The 19,638-nt window shown below is 35.7% G+C and overlaps 2 protein-coding genes across 2 annotated transcripts; both read right to left on the bottom strand.

Moving 5' to 3' along the window:
• Positions 1 to 688: 688 nt before the first annotated feature.
• LOC119778183 (proepiregulin-like) lies at positions 689 to 10,746 on the bottom strand. Its single transcript, XM_038277322.1, has 5 exons — positions 10,590 to 10,746; positions 7,213 to 7,296; positions 3,799 to 3,925; positions 3,549 to 3,695; positions 689 to 1,052 (listed from the first exon to the last, which is right to left on the bottom strand). The coding sequence occupies exons 1-5, from the start codon at positions 10,627 to 10,629 to the stop codon at positions 995 to 997; spliced, it is 456 nt and encodes a 151-aa protein (XP_038133250.1). The 5' UTR covers positions 10,630 to 10,746; the 3' UTR covers positions 689 to 994.
• A 2,078-nt stretch (positions 10,747 to 12,824) lies between these two features.
• Positions 12,825 to 15,720, bottom strand: epgn (epithelial mitogen homolog (mouse)). The gene is made up of 5 exons (XM_038277321.1): positions 15,438 to 15,720; positions 15,085 to 15,216; positions 14,570 to 14,690; positions 14,305 to 14,460; positions 12,825 to 14,098 (listed from the first exon to the last, which is right to left on the bottom strand). The coding sequence occupies exons 1-5, from the start codon at positions 15,469 to 15,471 to the stop codon at positions 14,044 to 14,046; spliced, it is 498 nt and encodes a 165-aa protein (XP_038133249.1). The 5' UTR covers positions 15,472 to 15,720; the 3' UTR covers positions 12,825 to 14,043.
• Positions 15,721 to 19,638: the final 3,918 nt, after the last annotated feature.

Below are 19,638 nucleotides of genomic sequence, written 5' to 3'. Positions count from 1 at the left end.
TCTGCTTTATTTTTTGTTTATGTATTCAGTCGGTTTTCCTTGACAGAAATGTTGAACCAGTGTGACTGCATAATCTGATTATATTATCTTTGTAAAAAAGTGCCTTGAGATGGCATGTGTTATAAATGAGAGCTTTATACATAAAATTAAACTGTTTATATTCATTAAATTGTAGTTCTTGCTGGATGTATACACTGTCTGGACACTAATGTTAAGATAAGAAAAAGCATGATAGTTTTAATTTAACTAAAAGATAAAAAGGGGAAATGTTGAGTTAATTTATCATTATTTAAAGAAACTCCATGAAAACATTTGGAAAAGGTAAAAACAAGCTTTAATGTTGGTAGAAAACATGGAAACAATATGGACACAATCTTGAAAAGAGATTAGGTGAAAGGTCAAGTTGTACTTCTTATTACTTTACTACAAAAAAATAACCTTTAAAAACTGGTATTCATGCCTATATATATATTAAAACTTTAAAATAAGTTAAAAAATGTAACTAAACTAAAGCCCCAAGTAACAAATGACTTAATAAATATAAGTGTAATGAAAGCTACAAATAAATATGAACTGTCTTTATTCGTAGAAGAAAATAAACAAGACTATATCTATTAGATTTTCTACTTTAACTTAGTAGTTTTACAGTTTCATACAGTTTAGCCATTTGATCTTTTTGTGTCAAATCTCTGGACTTGTGTAGGTGGTGTCTTCCACTGGAAACTGCTTTGTTTGTCTCACTATTCATCTTTTCAAACTGAGTGTAACAGGTGCCGAAACCTAAGAACCAGTACAGCTGGAAAACTATTGCCCCCACACAAAGAGCTGCTCTCTTTTGAATATTATAATCTCGATGGGATGATGCGTCTGTTAACGGCGAGGCTTTTAAGTGTAGACTTGTCTGGGAACATCTTTTTACGGTCAACTTTTCCATCAAGAAAACATAACAAAATAAAGCCCAGGAAAAGCCACTGCAGTGGTTTGTTTGCACACTTTAAACCATCTGGACTCCCTTCCGCTTTGGCTGCTTCTGAAATTTGCTCCTCTTGTACCTGTAAAATACAACACAAACATTATTCTTCATATTAAATGTCAGTATGTGCTATTATCCATTTCATAATATTATTTAAAAAGGGTGTTGTTGTTAGAGGAATGAGACATTTCCCTCTGTGGTGTGACATGTTTTACAGGAGCTAAGGTCACGTTTTGCTGCCTGAGGGTCAAGTTAAAGAAAATGTACATTTAAAAAGTGCATTTTCAGGTAAACAATCAATGTTGTATTTAAGCTTCCGTAATTTATACAATTTAATTATTTATTATTCATAAAATAGTTTTCTTTGTATAGAGCTCTTGTATTGTGGGTTTGAAAACTAAGATTTTCTCTGTAATTACTGGTATTTGTCCCTAGAGGTCCTCATATCCTATCTATTAATCAGTGTCTACAGATCTAAAATAGGGATCTGGAAAATTGTGCAATGACCTGAAGGCCAGTATGTAAATGCACAACAAAAATGTTAACAGTTAACATCAGGAGAATGTACTGCAGAAGAAGTGAGTTTTAATAGCTGGAACTTTATTTTTTCTGTTGGAAAGAGAATGTGGTTTTATATGGTTTTCAAATAATTGATTAAAACTCTTAGAAGTGTGATGTGCATTAGCCCTCAATCCCTCTGACTCTATACCCATCACCTCCAGCTGCAGTTACAGCAGTAAGTCTTTTAATTTTTGTCTCTACTGTCATAGCAAATCTAGGGGAGGCCGTTTCAACCCACTCTGTTTTTTAATAATAGCTAGTGCTAATATCCAAACATACTGCTGGCATGCAGGGTGCCCTAAATGTAAACCAAATATTACATCCAAGCAGTTTCTGCTGTTTGCAATGCTGCAAATACTGGTGTTTTTGATCGACACACTGCTCAGCTCTAATCTAAACCATCCTTTGCAACTCAGACTGTATTCTTGAGTTGTTGTGCCATCTTAAGCAGGGTTTGAGCTAGATGGGGGGCCATAGGTGGCCATGGCCACCTATAATGCTAACATTAAAGTTGATATATACAGAATTCATGCTGTCTTCAGAACTAAATTTTGTGTTATATGGGGTAAAGAGAAAATTATGTGTTTCTGCAAGTAATCTAGGAGTCTTCAGTGAAATAATAGATAATAAGTAGCTACTTCAATAATAACTTAATGTACATATTAGTCCATGTAAATATGAATTCTATGCAGAACAATTTTTATAATAGAAGGTAAGTAATGGCAATGGAAAAGATGTTCACCCTAGAAATTTTGTTCACTTAACCTTTTATTTAGACAAAATGGATGTTTAAATATATGCGTCTATTTGTTAGCAAAGTCTGTAGGAAAGTATAGTTAGTCTTTATTTAGAAAATATGGATGTTGTGCTCGTTCCAGTTTAAATTGACACTGAGGTTCTGGCGCCTATCAGGTTCGGCCACCCCTTGGTGGACATTGGTTTTTTACTGCCCACCCCTATTAAAATTTTCTGGCTATGCCTCTGATCTGAAGGTCAACATCTGCCACACCTTCTTTTAAGTACTTTACAGCTTTTAACAAGTTGGCCATCCAGAATATTCTCATGTTAAGCTCCATCCATCTTAACATCAACTCGGACCTCATTCCCTTTCTCCGATAAAGAAGAAATATCCCCACAACATCACACATGTTCTATGAGATTCTCTAAAACGTTGACCTTACTTTATAATTCTCAAGCTGCATTTCTGACCTGTATCTTTCATGTAACCCAAAAAGTTAAATCGAAGCCTTGTTTGAACAGAAAAACCTCTTCCATATTTGTAATATCCAGTGTATAATGTCACGTGGCTTTGTTTAAATAATAGCTTTCTCTCAAAGACAACACCTTATCCTGGCAAGTTTGAAATCATGCAACATTTTTCCTTTTTCAAAAGAATAGGGAAACTTGAGATTGGGATATTATTTATAATCTCGACCTCCTTGGTGTCTTTTCTGCGGACTTAAATCCATGCCTTACTTTTCGGATTTAAACTTTAACTTTAAAAGCTGTGGAATGATATTCCTATTTTTAATGACTATCCAATATTTAACTTAGATTTAAGTCTATGAAAATCACTGAAACACATACTGTTTTCTCACACACGCATACACACATTATGCCCGCTATCCTTAAAGGGATTTGGCATTGACTTCCATTGATTTGGCATTTGCTTGTATGGCCTAACCCTGATCCTGCACCTAACCATAAGCATTACAAAAACATGTCTAATTCTAAACAAAACTAAACTCATACCTTAATCCTAAATAAAACCACCAACCCAAGAAGAAGACTTTTCATGATGACCAGTTAATAAATATTTGGGAGCCAGTGGTGATGACTTTTTTTAGGGCCTTCTGCTCCAGTGATGTTGTGTGTTTTACAAGTCAAATCCATGAGTCAACCGTGGCTGATAAGCAGTAACCTTGGTACTTCCTAGAGTTGCTTGCCTTTATCTTTCACTAATCAAAATTTTCTTTCATCACGACACTTAATCATTTACACATACAAGCCTTACCACTTGTAGAAGATGTACAGGGTCCCGCCAAGCCCAATCATCATTAAAGTCACACAGAACAAGATGACCACCACTTGCGCTTCATCCAATGGCTGCAAAACAAATTCCGGAGTGCCACACCTGTTGCCATAAAAGCCCCTCTCACACCTGCAGCAAATAACCAGAGTTTTTAATCAGAGACAGTGAAAAAGCAAACGAGCAAGACACAAACTCAAACACACAGCTGGATACACTCAACACATATACTTACTTGCAGTGGTGTTCTTTGAGTTCCACCAGCAGAATGCACTTGCCGTTGTTCATGCAGTAGTTGTCAAACTTGCTTTCACAGTTTGCAATTGAGTGCTTGGTCATAAAAGGGTGCTCCTCTTCCTGACCTACAAAAGCAGCAACATGATATTTCTTTTGTTATCAGAATCCGTTTTTGTTATATCTCAACATTTCACAGATTATAAGGAATACATACATACAATCTAATCTAACAATTGTGGAAAAAAAGTGTAAAGGAGATGAAGTTGCTCTTTAAGCTGCAACTACAACAAAGAGATCTATGACCAGCCAGCATAAATGGAAACTGTGTGGTGTCTGATTGAGGAGTCATTTAGACCCTCTATTTAGGTTGTTGTTTTTTTTGTAATGAAAACTGTGGACAGATTTGTTATACCTATTAAAGGAATAACAAATCTGTAAAATGTACAAATTGGGTATGCAACCATTATTAATTAAATCTAAGAGAACACAGTGATTGTATTTTGGCAAATCTACCTTTTGTTACCAGCCATTTTACCCCATCACCATTTTACACCTTTGAAGTTGTGATCGTTATTTAACATTATTGGATATAAATTAGAGCTGTTGGTTGCCGGACATGACAGTTTAGTTACTTTATAACATAGCTAAATGTTATACATTCATTTAACTACTACTGCTACACCACCAATAATGAGAAATCTCATTCTGAGAAGAACAAGCATGTTTTAAACAAAAAAGCTTAATTGGTCTAATGTTATTTTCTATCTGCTCATCCTGTTGTGTTATTATTATGTCGAGTAAAAATACAGTAAACAGTTTGTTGTATTCTGTAACTGGAAATTACTGGCCCTATTCTAACTTCTATGCATCGCATATATTGATTTATTGGGTTTCTAACAAAAAATGTAATAAAATGTATTGAAAATAAAATTGATTTATATATTATTACTGCATGTTATATGTTTATTTGCTTTTATCAAACATAATTTTTTAAACACCAGAATTTGCATATAACTTTATATGGTGAGTGACTTTACAGAATTTTTAAAGTAGCCTATTAAATCAGATGTTATGATCATGAGCAGTGAGTAGATTAGTTACCCAGTGCATGAGCAACCAAATGCTTTTTTACTCTTAGGTAAGAGTCAGTAATTTCTTTTTACTTTTTGTGAGTAAAAGTACAATGTGGTGGTGCTACAGTATTCTTACCTGACTTAATGGTACATGATCAAGCTTGTTTTCAATGTCTGATTTTTTATAAATACAGACTTGTTTCATTTTCTTTGTTCAGTCCCAAATTGGAAACTGTTACATTAGCTCATAGCAGCAGTTGTGGTGCTTATTTTCAGAAGATTAAAAGCTAATAGAACAATGAGGCATACGCCTCACCCCTTGTGTCTGTGACATTTTCATTCACACACATTCTCACCACCTGTTTTGTTTGTGGTGGATGATGTCAAATGAAAAACAGACATACAAGAACCACTAACACTACTCATCCTTGTTTGAGTAATGTTTATGTCTATCACCAAAAGAGGATAAAACAAATGATTACAAGGTGGTTTTCAAGAATAATTATCTCATACCATAACATTAAAACATCTATTAAATCTTTTCAAGAGGTTTTAATGAAGAACTGGAATCAAAAATTACAAACATGAAGCTAACAACCATGTGTAAGAGCAGAACTTCATTTAAATAACAAGTTTCTTTGTGAACGTAACACTACAACTACCCCTGCAATGCACGCTATTTTCTTTAATAGCATTTGTATGTTAGATATTGTCAAAGCGGTTAAAGGACAGACAAAGAGACAATGGACATTGATAAAATATGTGTAAAACACCCAAATTAAAGATGAATGTATCTGGTTTATACTTCTGCTGACATAAATGAAAACTTTCCTTTTTGGGATCAATGCAAATCCCTTTTGTAATTAAGAGTTAAATTAAAGTTAAAGATAAGCCACATAAATATTTTGAACTTGGCGCTTGGTACTGAAACCACTCATTATACTGTAGGAGGGCCAGGAGGAGCCAGTGGAACTATATCATCTGCAAAAAGCAAAAATAAAACATTTTTTCCCCACACTAAACCAATCCACTTTCACAGCCTTTGGGATATGATGCTCTCACCAATGCGGAGAACCTCAACATGAGACGGCTAAGCTTGTGGAGCAAGCAAACGTACCCCAACTTCCCTTCTCTCCCCACGGGCCACTCCACAGTAGATGATGGTCAAGTACCCCTGAAAGAGCTGGGTTTCTGAGCCCAGGCTATGAGTGGAGGCAGGTTTGACTCCCTCGAGCCTGCATACTTTTAACCAGAGTCCCAGATGATTCCTCTTGAAGGTGGTGGCCCTAAGGAAATTACCTTGCTTTGCTTTTTTGGGTTTTGGCCACTGCTGCAGCTTCCAGACACTTGCCAAAGAGCACCAGTGCTATGTCTAGGTCAAAGGTCTGCAACCTTTGTTGTGCAACATGAAAATCTTAAACAACCTTTTAATAAAATACAACTTTTTTTTTTTTTTTATCACCTAGCTGTAAGAAATCTGTTGCCATGTTGAACAGCCAACATTTTTTTTTATACTTTAAGGTTTTAAAACAAGGGAAAACATACAATGTTTCATTCAAACAAAGCATGCATTTTCTTTTATAAGATATTTGATGTGTAAAAAAGTTATATATATATATATATATATATATATATATATATATATATATATATATATATATATATATATATATATATATATATATATATATATATATAAGAATAAAAAGCAAAAAGCTAATAAGAAAAACAGACCTAAAAAATATTTATTGTTATTTTAATGCCTTTCTATTGTGAATTTATTATTCAAATTTTGCTCAAGAAACCTGCTAAAGCTTCTAAGATTGGTAATTTTTATTATACTATATTCAAAACCATTAGTTGGCTTATTCATAGTTTTTATCCACCATAAAAAAAGGCATGCTAAAGGGGCCAAAAAGCCACATGTGGCTCTGAAGTAGCAGGTTGCAGACCCCTGGCCTAGCTTCGAGGTGATGCCGCAGCCTTATGGAACAACATTGTTTGCTTCAGCATCCTCCTTTTCAAGAATGTTTCTTAACCACCCTTTTTTCTAACATAGACACCAGACCCTGCTTGGTAAGGGAGAGCCTACCAGGGTCATGCATAGCCTCTGGGATAAAACCAAGCATTGAGACCCCTCCATTATGTAAAGGTTAAAGCATCAAAAACTTCCACTGTTCTAAATTTCATCTTAATAAATACATTACTCCTAGTTAACAAAATGCATTGCAATATACTTTCCAAAAATACTGTACAATCCTATGTACAGGGTTTACCATGTTAACATTTATATCTGAATTGGAACAAAAAAAAGTTGTACATCAGCTTATGGTTATTACCTGCAGTTAGAGAGGGACTCTTTGGGGTTTGTAGACTGTGAGAAACACTCTTGGTAAGCACATGTGGCCAGATCAGCACAACACCTGATAAAGAAAAAAGCAAAAGTTATCGAGTGAGGTTAAAAAACAGGATAACAGACAGTCTCTTGTAAGCTTCATGGACTCCCAGTGAGTTTTAAGACGGGTTACTCTGAGTTTAAAATCTTCAACTTGAAAACGGCAATTTTTAGTTTTTGTTTTTTTAAGCAGAGCTATTTCCAATGGGATTTCTTTTTTTCTTAAAATACCCCAGTCCCCACAACGGCATGTTGCAGATGTTTTAAAAGTATACATTTTAGCAAACCTTCATCAAGCCACTTTTGTCACTAAACATTGTGTTGGCAAGTGGTCTGTGTGAAACGCGTTGCAAAAAAACAGAATGTGAAGTGCAACACAGAGATGATTCAAAAAATCCCCAAAATAATTCACATTTCAAGGTGAATCCGGTGATCTTAAATTCCGATTCAAGCTACTTATGTAATCCTTGTCCTTGGACATTGTGAGTTGTCCTTCAACCAAAGGAGCTGTGAAGGACTGAAAGAGTTTGGAGAGTGACAGAGCTACAGCTTTGATATGGAAATAATAGTGATGGGTTTAAATGTTTATGAAGAATTATCTTAAATGCTGTAGAAAATGTGTCTTTTCCCTTTTTAATGGCAGAAATCCACATTAAAACAGCCCTAACATTACTTCAAATCAATCTACTTCTCCAAACTGAGCACATTTAGAGGTCTAGCCTCTGTAGGTTAGATAGAAAATTCAGATAGACTAGTTCTGAGATTTGTGGGATCTGCTGCATTAACAGCACCAACATGTTGTAAATACAAACATCTCTAATTTCTTATGATGAAGATGTCTCTTTTGTATTCTTTTGAAGTACTTAATTTATATTAAAAACAGATATTTACTGGAGCAGATTTCCACTTGTGCAAACTATGTAGACATGTAGAGACCATTTCTGTCACGATTTACTTCCTGTGTGATTGTATTTATTAAGGTTGATTAGATCACAGAGATTAGTTTTTATGAAATACAACACTGCAAAAAACTAAAAGGAAAAATCCAGCGGTTACAGAATGAGAAAGGAAAAAAACCCGGTTAAGTGAGAGGTGTTGCAGATTCCTTCCAGCTACAGGATGTGAGGTGGAGCAGCTTGCGTTGCCTGTACCAACCTGCAGAGCTTTATAACACATAGCATGTAAAAGCACCGACATTCCAGCAGACAGGTTAAAAAAACAAACAGTTCTAAATCCAAGATATGAATCTAGTAACGCTGCAAAATACTGTCCATTTTACTTTAGTTGTTGTTATAGCTGCATGGATGTTATTTTCTGTGTACAAGGACAAAACAAAGGCTCACTGTTGTGGACATTTGTAGCTACGTTTAGTGCTGTTTCCAGGAAATTGTATTAAATTATTTCTTGATCATAATCATCAACTAATTTAGTAAACAATTAATCATTAACTTGAGTAGAGACTCTAAAACATGCCTTTAGCAACCAAGTAACTAAACCAACATTGTAAAAAAAAAAACCTAAACATTTTGCATTTAAAATCAAAAAACAAATCTGTCAATATCCTCTATCCAGAAATCCTCAGTTGTAAAAGTTTGATTAAATTTGGTAAAAAGTAATCTTTAAGGAAACTTTGGCTATCTGATTAATAATCAACAAACTCATCGATTTGCAAAATAATCGTTGGTTGCAACCCTGGTCAGAACTGTAAATAAATAGCACAGATGCAGATATGGTCTGGCATAAATGTCTTTCGCATGACACTCTCACAGCTCGCACACAAACTGTTTAGATTTTTAGATTAAGGTTGGTGCAAAAGGGCACCATTCACAATAATCTGTCAATCTGATGAATGTGTATATATATATATATATATATATATATATATATATATATATATATATATATACACACACAAATGAAATAGAAATATATTTTTATATACATGCAAATATTTTTTATTTAAGTTGTATATATATATATATATATATATATATATATATATATATATATATATATATAGTAGATTTACCTATAGTAGATTTATGTGTGCAAACTTGACAATGCCTTTGTCCAAATATCCGCCCTAACCCCTAACCCTTCAATCACTATATAGAGTGGGGACTATATAGTGAACTTTAGAGTGAACTCAGTTAACTGACTGTTCGGACAGATGATCACTACTTTTCACTCACAATTGGCGATGTGTCTCCAGCTCACACGGTGCCTTCACCATCTTTGTTCTGTCTCACCCCCAAAACAAATCACATGATGCTTTCTGAGTGATTGAGGGATTTAGGGGTTAGGGCGGACGTCTGGGCACAGCCCATCGTTACACACTACTTTTCAAGGCGTACTGTGGGAAATTTTGAGTCCCCTACTTTTTCATCCAATAGACAATCGAGCTCTCATATAAAATGGCATAATCACTATATAGTGCTCTATATAGAGGACAATCAGACACAGGGAATGAAAGCCAAGTCTGACTGTGAGTCTTACTCTGACTATAAATGATTCTTTTATATTTTGTTGTACAACTCAATTGTGACACCTTTTGTCTTGAAAGCCAATATGGATTACCTAGTCCAATATCAGGGTTACCTAGTGCAGCCCTGGACTTCCAAGATGGAAAACTTTTTTTTTTTTCAGATGTATTGAGAGCTATGTATTGCAGATCATCAGTAAGCAAACAACACCAGTTATCTGATTTGTTACAATGAGCCTAACTTGGATGCTAAGTCATAACTATATACAAATCTGACCCATTTGGATAAATTTAACATAAATTGAGATAAAGTCAGTAGTGATGAGAAATCAAGCTCTCTGAGAGGCCCCCATTTTAGTAAGATGAAAAAGATAGTAAGAGATTGAAAGATTTACATTATGAAAGAATAGGTTCTAAAAGGGATATAATGAACCTATTGCTTATGGGAATCAAGAAAACTAGGCTAAAGCACAGAGCATTTTACAAACAGCTTTTAATTCAAGAAAAAAAAAGTCTAAAATATGTGTTGTTGTTTTTTTTCCGCTCTTTATGAACAATAAACTATTATACAGCAAATGTATCAAACTCTAAAAACAGTAATGGGAGTAGGCTACCAAACCATAACTTTACAAGGCATAAAAGTGCTTGTTAAAATCCTGAAACTGAAATATGAAGAGTCAGTTATAGTCTACTCCCAGAGAGTGATTGTGCTCCTAAACACTGGTCTGTAACTTCAAGGCTGTCCTACTTGTTTCCCTTCGCTGAGTTCTGACTTGCCTGCCATCTATATCAACAACAAACACCTCTAATATGTAATTTGTGGAAAAAGAAGACTTTACCGATGAAGGAGAGGAGTGCCGTGGGTCTACAGGTCCTCATTTCAGAGCCGCTGCTTGTCTGGGTTATAATAGAGAAGTGCTTCCAACTTGTCCAAGTGTCTGTCAGGAAGAAAAGAAGCTGTGAGCTCAGGCTCCTCAGGCAGACAATGAATGAAACCCTGCGGGGGCCCAGTGCTGAGGTGTGGGTGGGTGTGGTGAGGGACTCCTGTAATTTTCTTCATTTACAGGTCGTGGGATACAACAGATGTCACACATCAATGAATTTTCAAAATACAGCAGTTTCATCACGCTCCACGGGCATGCCTTCTTACTACTTGCTTAATTTTGTGAATGTTGAAATAAGGGTTTATAATCAAGGTATCTACAGTTTATTTTCCTCAAAGAATGTATTTAAAACACACACACACACACACACATATATATATATATATATATATATATATATATATATACACTCACCGGCCACTTTATTAGGTACAATAAAGATTTCTTCCCCATACTGATGCTCGGTTTGAACTGCAGGAGATTGTCTTGACCATGTCTACATGCCTAAATGCACTGAGTTGCCGCCATGTGATTGGCTGCTTAGAAATTAAGTGTTAACGAGCAGTTGGACAGGTGTACCTAATAAAGTGGCCGGTGAGTGTATATGTGTGTGTGTGTGGTTTTTAGCCTCCTTTTCTTTTGAAGATTAAAATAAAGATCCGGGATGTATTGGGTTGATTTGCATTAGTTTCAGGTAAGGCAAGGCAAGTTTATTTGTAGGTGGACAACTCAAAGTGAATTAGATAAAAAAAATAGAAGAAAAGCAAATACATGAGTATAACAAATAAAACTATTGGATCACAACCTTAAACTAATAAAACCTTTGTACCTAATAACATCAGGAAGAAATCTGTTACTTTATATATATTGAAGTGTTAATCCATTCAGTGATTTATAGACTAACAGAAGGATTTTAAAGTCTATATTCTGAGCTACAGGAAGCCAGTGGAAGGACTTCATAAGCAGGCTGATATGCTCTACTTTCTTATATCTAGTAAGAACACGGGCAGCAGCTATTTTAGAGCATTTTTTTCCTAGAATTGCACTGTTTAAAGGAGGCTTAACATTGCAGTAGCTCTGCTAAACCTTAATTTATTTTGAATTTTGTCCAGTCTTTGCAATGTGGTAGGTGTTTGTCTTGTATGGGTGGCCATTCATACTATCGTTTCTCGTTATTAATGATTATACTAAATTTCTTGTCATGATAAGAATTTTGATTTATTGTCTAGATGATTAATTTAAATTAATTATGTTTAAAAGGCTCTAAAAAATGTATGGTCAAACTATTTATTTTTACTTTTCTTCTTTTTTGTTTTCCACTTGGGTGATTGACAAGTTTGATGAACATGATCAAATGTGGTCACTATGGGATGTTAAATGGTGTAAATCACTTTTTTTTTATGTAGCTGGTGTCCTGAAGAAGCCAATTTGAAATTTGCGTAGTTTTTAAACAGCAGTATTTATGGAGCCTTGGTTTTAACTATAGCTATACAGTTACCTAAGAAAGACTGAGAAGAGGTTATCATAATTGTTTAATCCTCCCTTTTATTGTTATCACTATGGTACCACAAAATAGAGTTTCAAGACATGAAGTCTGCATCGCCAGACTTGTTTTTACGTCTAAACATATCAGTGACGGGCTCTTTAATTTAAAATGCTCCAGATTATTAATAGGCGCTTTATAGATTATGGTTATGGTCAGGGATGGACTGGGACAAAAAAATGGCCCTTGCATTTTGGACTAGACTGGCCCACCACATTTATTTTTGGTGTACTGAATGTGTATACCAACTGTGCAATACCTTGAGGCCAGGTTAATGGAAATTAGTGAGACTGGACACTTAAAATACTTCCAAAATCTTAATTTATTAACACTGTAAAATGTAAACTCCACCACAGCACAGCAACAATTGCTAGAGAGAGAGAGACAGAGAGAGAGAGAGAGAGAGAGAGAGAGAGAGAGAGAGAGAGAGAGAGAGAGAGAGAGAGAGAGAGAGAGAGAGAGAGAGAGAGAGAGAGAGAGAGAGAGAAAAGTCACAGTCAACCACACAAATTACGCTACTCTTCTCATGCTCTTCTGTGCGCTGGTGCACATGCCTCCAATCGGACATCCCAGTAATAAATGAGCTTGTGTCAGTAGTCTTTCCAAATGCAATACATACAAAACAAAATAAAGCATGACGTTTCTCACAATATGTGAGACACCTTCTGTTGGTTGCATTTTTAGTGGTGAAAACGTTTTGCACAACTGGATTTTTTGTGCTTTGTTGTGGGTGGTGATTCAAAAAAGATTTGTAAAAGACAAGGATCAGGACGGGCAAAGTAATCTATTTCCTCCTGCTCTCTGCTCTCATCTCTCTCGCCATGTCTCTCCTCAGCCGCACTGACATCATGTTCACTGCTCAGTTTGCCGTCGCCTCCACTACAACCACAGACATCCCAAGTTCCAAAAACTCATTTCAGAGAGATGCTTAGTTTGTGTGTTTTTTCCCCTAAAAGGGATTTTTTTTCTTCCCAGCGTCACCAAATGCATGTTCAGCACAAATGCTGCAAAGTTAAAAACATATTGCATGAACTGTCCACTACATGCCTGTTTAGCAGCAAGGGTTGCTGCAAAGTCAGTGAATCAAAGCAGTCCTCTGGACTTCCTTCGCTGCATTGTTTTAACCATTCGGAAATAATAAACTTAAATGGCACGGTGTTATAACTAGGATCAAATTGAAATGTGTGCAATTGACAATTCATCAATGTGGGATTTGTTTGAATTGGAGCCTTTAAAAAAAGATTTGAAATCTAAATAGAATTGTGACTGATGACACTTGTTTATGCATTTCATTATTTGGGATGTAAACAGTGTATTATATTTAAAGATGGTTTTACAGATTGATGCATTTTTATTTGGCATTTTCAGATACGAAGCTGAAAAAAAATGTTTTTAGGCTCATTCAAAGTTTTTCAATGTATTCATATTATTATTATAAAATAATTATTTATGTAAACAAACTTGTAAAATATGCTATTTAGCAAGATCTATTTTTTAACACTGTGGTGTTATCTACCATTGAAAAATACTGAATAGAGTACGAGCTTTCAATAGTAAAACTTGCTTATTTTTAATAATTTATTTGAAACAATCAGTACAAAAATAAGAAAAATAACTTAATGAAAATAGAATTATTATAAATAAAGGAGTTTTCCAACAGGTCTATGAAAGAAAATACTATTACAGAAATGGTAATTTCCTTAAAATAGTTAGAACAGAATTTAGAATTCACTTTGACATATGTTATTTTAAATTCAGTCTGCATCAAGCAAAAACAAAATATTCTAAACGTGAATGGTGGTTTTATATTATTAAATAAAATCTAGTTCAAGTTCTGTAGGAATATGGTGATGAGGGTCGATGATTTCACACCGAAGTCTCTGACGCTGCAGCTTTAATCAGAGGGGCTGAATGTTCACATCTGAAAAAAATAAAATGTCAGAATTTAAAATTACTTTTTATTCTAAAGTAAAAAAGATACAAACCCTATAGTGACTGTGAATCTTAATTTACAACTCTAACAAGCTATTGAAGTCTTTTTTTATTATTATATTACAACAGGCCTCTTCACAACCAAGACTTTCTGTTCTGTCAAACACATTAATATGAAATCCCAGAGTTACTCACCTTCTCTTTACAAAACAGAAGATGGCAAGAGCCAAAACAATGAAGACTACGATCAGCCCAAAGATGATGGCAATCTTCTTCTCAATATCAGGATCTTTAACTGAAGGCGAAAGTTTAATCTTCTCACATCGTAGGCCATAGTATAGAGGTGCGCAGCTGCAGAACAGAGAAATATGTCAGCGCATTCCTAATGCAAACATGAACCAACATGTGCAAAATGGTTGCTAATACACCAGAACAGGTGGGGCATCAGTTGTGTGCTTACTTGCAATGAGGACTGTTGCTGTCTTGGGGGTGGATGCATTTCCCCCCATTTAAACAAAAATTGGCATTTTTTTCTCCACAAGGCCTAACTAAATGCATGACAGTAGAGTGGCCCAAGCTCCCTGTAGAAAAAGAATGTAGAGGAGAACACTATGACAATCATGTAATCATTTTTATGCTAAGATTAACAGAGGCTCTTTTCTGCTGCAACTACTCAGTGTAAGCACTTTTTAACATAAAACTAATAGAAGAGCCAAAAAAATGACAAGAAAAAGGAAACAGGACACATTTTAGCTAATAACTGTAAAAAAAAATAAATAAAAATAAAATAAAAAAAAACTTTCCTAAAGTGATTGATTCTTAAATACACTAATTCTGAATTAGTTATTCATCATGGTTATGGTGAGAAAGGAGTTAACTGGTTCCATAAAAAAATTGTTTACTAAACAAATTTATGGGACTTATTGCCTAATGATATTATATAAACTGCTCAATATGACTAAGAATGACACTTACTCTTTACGACCTGCTCTGTTGTAGATGAATTTTGAGGAAGGGGTGATTCAGTGGTCATAGTGCTCTCATCCAATACCTCAGAAAATCCAGTTGTGGCCAGCAGAAGTAGCACTGTCACTGTAAAGGAGAATGCTGGAATAATAAAAACATGTGTTGGAGTTAATATTGGTTTATAGGGTACAGACGGTTTAGTTTCTGTACTTTTTTTTCTATATTTGTTGTAAAAAAGAAAAAAAAGGTTTTAAAAAGTAGTCAATAACTGTTGTTCCACTGTCATACATGAAAATCATGAATTATTGTCATATGACAGTAATTGTCATAGTAATTGTCTAAAAAATAATCCAGAAACTCACCTTTCTCTAGGTACGTCTGTCTTTGTGTGGACATCTTGTCTTTCTTCCACTTTGATGTTTTCTGCTTAATGTCTTCTGCCTTCTTAGGAGTCTGTTCAGACTATATATCCTGCTCCGATCCTCAGAAGAAAATTCATGGCCAATCAAAGACCTGCCAATTCTTCAACAAAGAAAGGTATTTCCTTCCGAAAAAAAAAAAAAAATCATTTGCATCATTCCTTTCACCTGCCTTTCCTGACTACATGCAGAGGCAAAGCTGTGGGTTGATCACTGGCAAGGGTGATAGTGGTGAACACGTGTTCACTCGGCTCCCTAAGGGCATTCTAAAGAAGCACCTACGCAAGCCTTGGGGCAGTTTGAGAGTTCACCACAAGTATGTGTTTTAAGTTTGATAAAGGCGACTCCACTGACAGTTACATGTGTTGCAAACACCCAGTTTCCTCAGAGATGAGATAACAAAAGAGAGTTTCTGGCTAGACTCTTTTCTATGTCTGCCTCATTTGCTCTGTCCAAAAATTGCAGATAAAAAAAAATATTAGATTGCTTTAAAGTTATTAAACCGCCTAGAGCATCAAAAGGCATAGAACCATAGAAAACTATGGTTATATTTTTATTTTTAAACTAGGCATTGGAGTTGTTTACTCCCCACTTAATTTCAGTCTTTTGAATTTGTCTAGCCTTTTTTTCCCCCACATAACAATCTGAGGTTATTTTTCTTGATATATATCTAGCATGTTTTCTGGATTTGTAAGCCACAGCAATAATTTGCACTACGAAGTCACCACAAAACAGCCTTAAATCAGAGGCAATAGGACCATCGCTCAGTTTTTTTCCCCCTCAAAACGTATTGCTATCTATCCAGATGTTTCTGTCAGATCTCCTTCAAGAGCAGCCGGTAGTTGGTGCACTGATGTTTTTAAGCACCTGACAGGCCCATCCTTCTAAGCACATTCCAAGTCAGATGCGAGTCAAGGCACCTATCCTTTCTTCCCCTGGGTTGTTGGAGTTTGGCCATTTGACTCAGAATTATATTTTTTATATAAATCAAAGTTGCTTGGGTGCCTAAACTGCAAAAACCTCTTCTTCTTTTCAAAGCTTTATGATGACCACAAACTCTGTTGTTAGATTGCAAATATGACTGTTGTAAATGAAATATATAACTAAGTATGCATGCTGCCTGTTTCTTTTGTTTGCATTTTTTGTCTCAGTGAGGTAGCTAGTTTTTGTTTTTATTTGGTGAGGCATGAAAATATCGATTAAATTGACGTAAATAGTATAAGATACGGATAAAAAGATAAAATATATGGTTCTGGTTCATCAGACTTTATTAGCCCATGGTTCACCCTAAAAACCTTCTTTATATACAATTTGTTTTTTTAGGCTGGGAGGTGAGGAAAACAAACATACCCAACACTGACCAGAAATTTCTTTGAAAGCTTTGGCAATTTGCAAGACAATCGAAAATTTCTGATGGTAAAGAACAGATTCTATTTTCTCATCATGGAATGTTCTTATTACAAATATAATGGATTACTTTTTATCTGTGGACCCTTACGGACAAATGGAATATAAATAAACTAAGATTGAATTTATAATATGGTCTCAGGAATGCTTCAAAGGTAGGAATTCGTGGCTTTATTTTTGAAATTCTGATTTAACGTGCAGTTGTGCTTTGGTGCTCACGGTTTCCAGACGAACTCTGTTGCTCCATCATTTTGACTGAATCTTAGCTGCATCCAGCAATACCAGACAATGCTATTAGCCTGGCTTGGCTAACAACCAAAGACCCTGGATGAATATAGAGGTTTCGAAATCGCTAAAAACACAAAACTAAGCTTTCAAATCTGGTGATAAAGAGGCACTGAGGACAGAGCGTGCCAACTTAAACCGTACCATCAGATCAGCGAAGCAGAACCACAGCCAGAAACTCCAGGATATTTTCCACTACGCCAGAAACACCAGGAGGATGTGGCAAGGCATATAGGTGATCACAGACTACAACACACCCTCCCCCACAGTAGATGCAGCAAACGCTGTCTTCCTAAATGAACTGAACAACTTCATAGGAAGATTTGAGGCACTAAACAGCACTCCAGCAGTGAAGGCCGTTCCACACCAGGGTGAGGAGGCACTAAACCTGGACATAGCTGAAGTAGGGAAGACTTTGAGGAGAGTCAACCCAAGAAAGGCCCCAGGCCCCGGTAACAAACCCGGGCGGGTGCAGAAGATGTGGGCAGATTAGCTGGCTGATGTCCTCACAGACATTTTTAACACCTCGCTGGACCAATTCATAGTGCCAACATGCTCCAAGTCTGCCACCATTAGTCCGGTCCCAAAGGGGCCCTAGGTCAACTCACTCAATGATTACACGCATGTAGCACTGAGTCCCATCATGATGAAGTGCTCCCAAAGGCAGGTTAAAGAGCACATCGTCTCCAGTCAGCACCAAATTCCTGGGGGTGCACATCACAGACACACTCACCTGGATTGCAAACACCACCTTACCGGTTAAAAGGGCACAGAAGTGCATGTACTTCTTGTGAAGGATGAGGAGAGCGCACCTGCCCCCATCCATCCTCACCACCTTCTACAGAAGCACCATAGAGAGCGTTCTGACCAGCTGTCTCACTGTGTGGTGTGGAGGCTGCAGCGCCACAGACTGGAAGAAGGTGAGGAGAGTAGTTAGAACAGCAGAAAGGATGATCGGGGCTCCTCTTCCCTCCATCTGATTCAGCTCCAGCAGATTCCAAAACAACTTGTTCCCACTGCCATTAGACTGCTGAATGATGAATAAAATGGAAAAAAATAAAAGTGCTGAATGTTGGAAAAACTGTAAATCCTTTACCAGTCTTATGTTTACATTTGATCACCATTTACATTTTATCAATGCTGCACTTGAAATGTAAATGTCTTGAGAGCTGTACTAAATGAAATTTCATTTTGTATACACTCTGTGGGTACAAAATGACAATAAAGTTTGTCCAAGTCTAAAAGTTTAACCGGTGTTATTTTCAAGCGTACTGCTGTTTGATGTAAATATAGAAAACGATGCGCCGGTGACCAGGTGGGAGTTTTTATGAAGTGATATTACTATTTAATTACGCATTTAATTAAGTGATTTCATTAATCCTGTAAAATTAAGGCACCCCTTTTCTTGGGACTACAGTATGGCAGCAAATGTTCTACACAATGATTGCTTTTTAACTGCAAGTGGAAAAAAGTTCAATTGTCCAGCACTCTTAAAACAAACTTGATTGGAGATCAAACAACATATATAAAAGTAAATAAAAATCTGTTCAAATTGAAACCACGATCAGAGAGATGTGAGGAAATTGTTAAACTAGCATTCTAATGGATTGAAGAATCGCTAAAATGGCAAAAAATATATATAAATAAAAAATAGTGATCAGCTGCCACACAGGGACCTGTGAATAGTGCAACCATTAGGTAACACCTATGTAAAGCTAAACTGATAGTAAAATCCACAGTGAAAAAGACCCCCAGCATGTTGGTAAGGTTACGGTTTGTTATAGAACATATTAACACACTGATTGAGAAGTTAAGCAGTATTAATACATTTTTATTTGTTACTGGATGCAGACAGATGATCAAAAGATTTCCAATCACTGAGTTCAAGGCCGGGGACATTGTTAAGCATGGGGGCTCAGAAATTATGATATGAACATTCTCAATACTACATTGTGAGAACTGTTTATTGTCAGCAAGGAAACATGAATCAATTCCAATGCATGAAAATATTTGAAAAGGTCATGTTACCATGCAGCAATGCAAATATATATTATTCTACAAAAAAAGAACCGTAAACACAACAGCTGGAGAGCAGCATCTTACTTTCAGACCCACAGGATCAAAAAATTGGCGAAAAATTGTGAGATCAGTTCAACGGCAAAAAACAAAGAAAAGAAAAGAAAGCTTGGAATGCAGTCCAAAGGTTGGGAGCTCGAATATCTGTTCACAGTGCCAGGAATGGGTGGACTCCATTAGAACACAGAACATATCGCAGTTTTCAGAAACCGTAAAACTGTGTTATTGATACAAAGTAACAACAAGTATTAAATAGTATTTCTTCCTTTAGTTTGAACAGCAAATATTGTTTAATTCATTTTGTTATCAAACGTTCTTTTTGGATCAATATCATATTTCTTAATTGAATTGAAGTATTTGAGCTTGAAATTAATAA

Source organism: Cyprinodon tularosa, unplaced genomic scaffold (assembly GCF_016077235.1).
Source record: "Cyprinodon tularosa strain WSP-4 unplaced genomic scaffold, ASM1607723v1 ctg130, whole genome shotgun sequence".
Classification (NCBI taxonomy): domain Eukaryota; kingdom Metazoa; phylum Chordata; class Actinopteri; order Cyprinodontiformes; family Cyprinodontidae; genus Cyprinodon; species Cyprinodon tularosa.
This window is presented reverse-complemented; position numbering and strand designations above follow the sequence as displayed.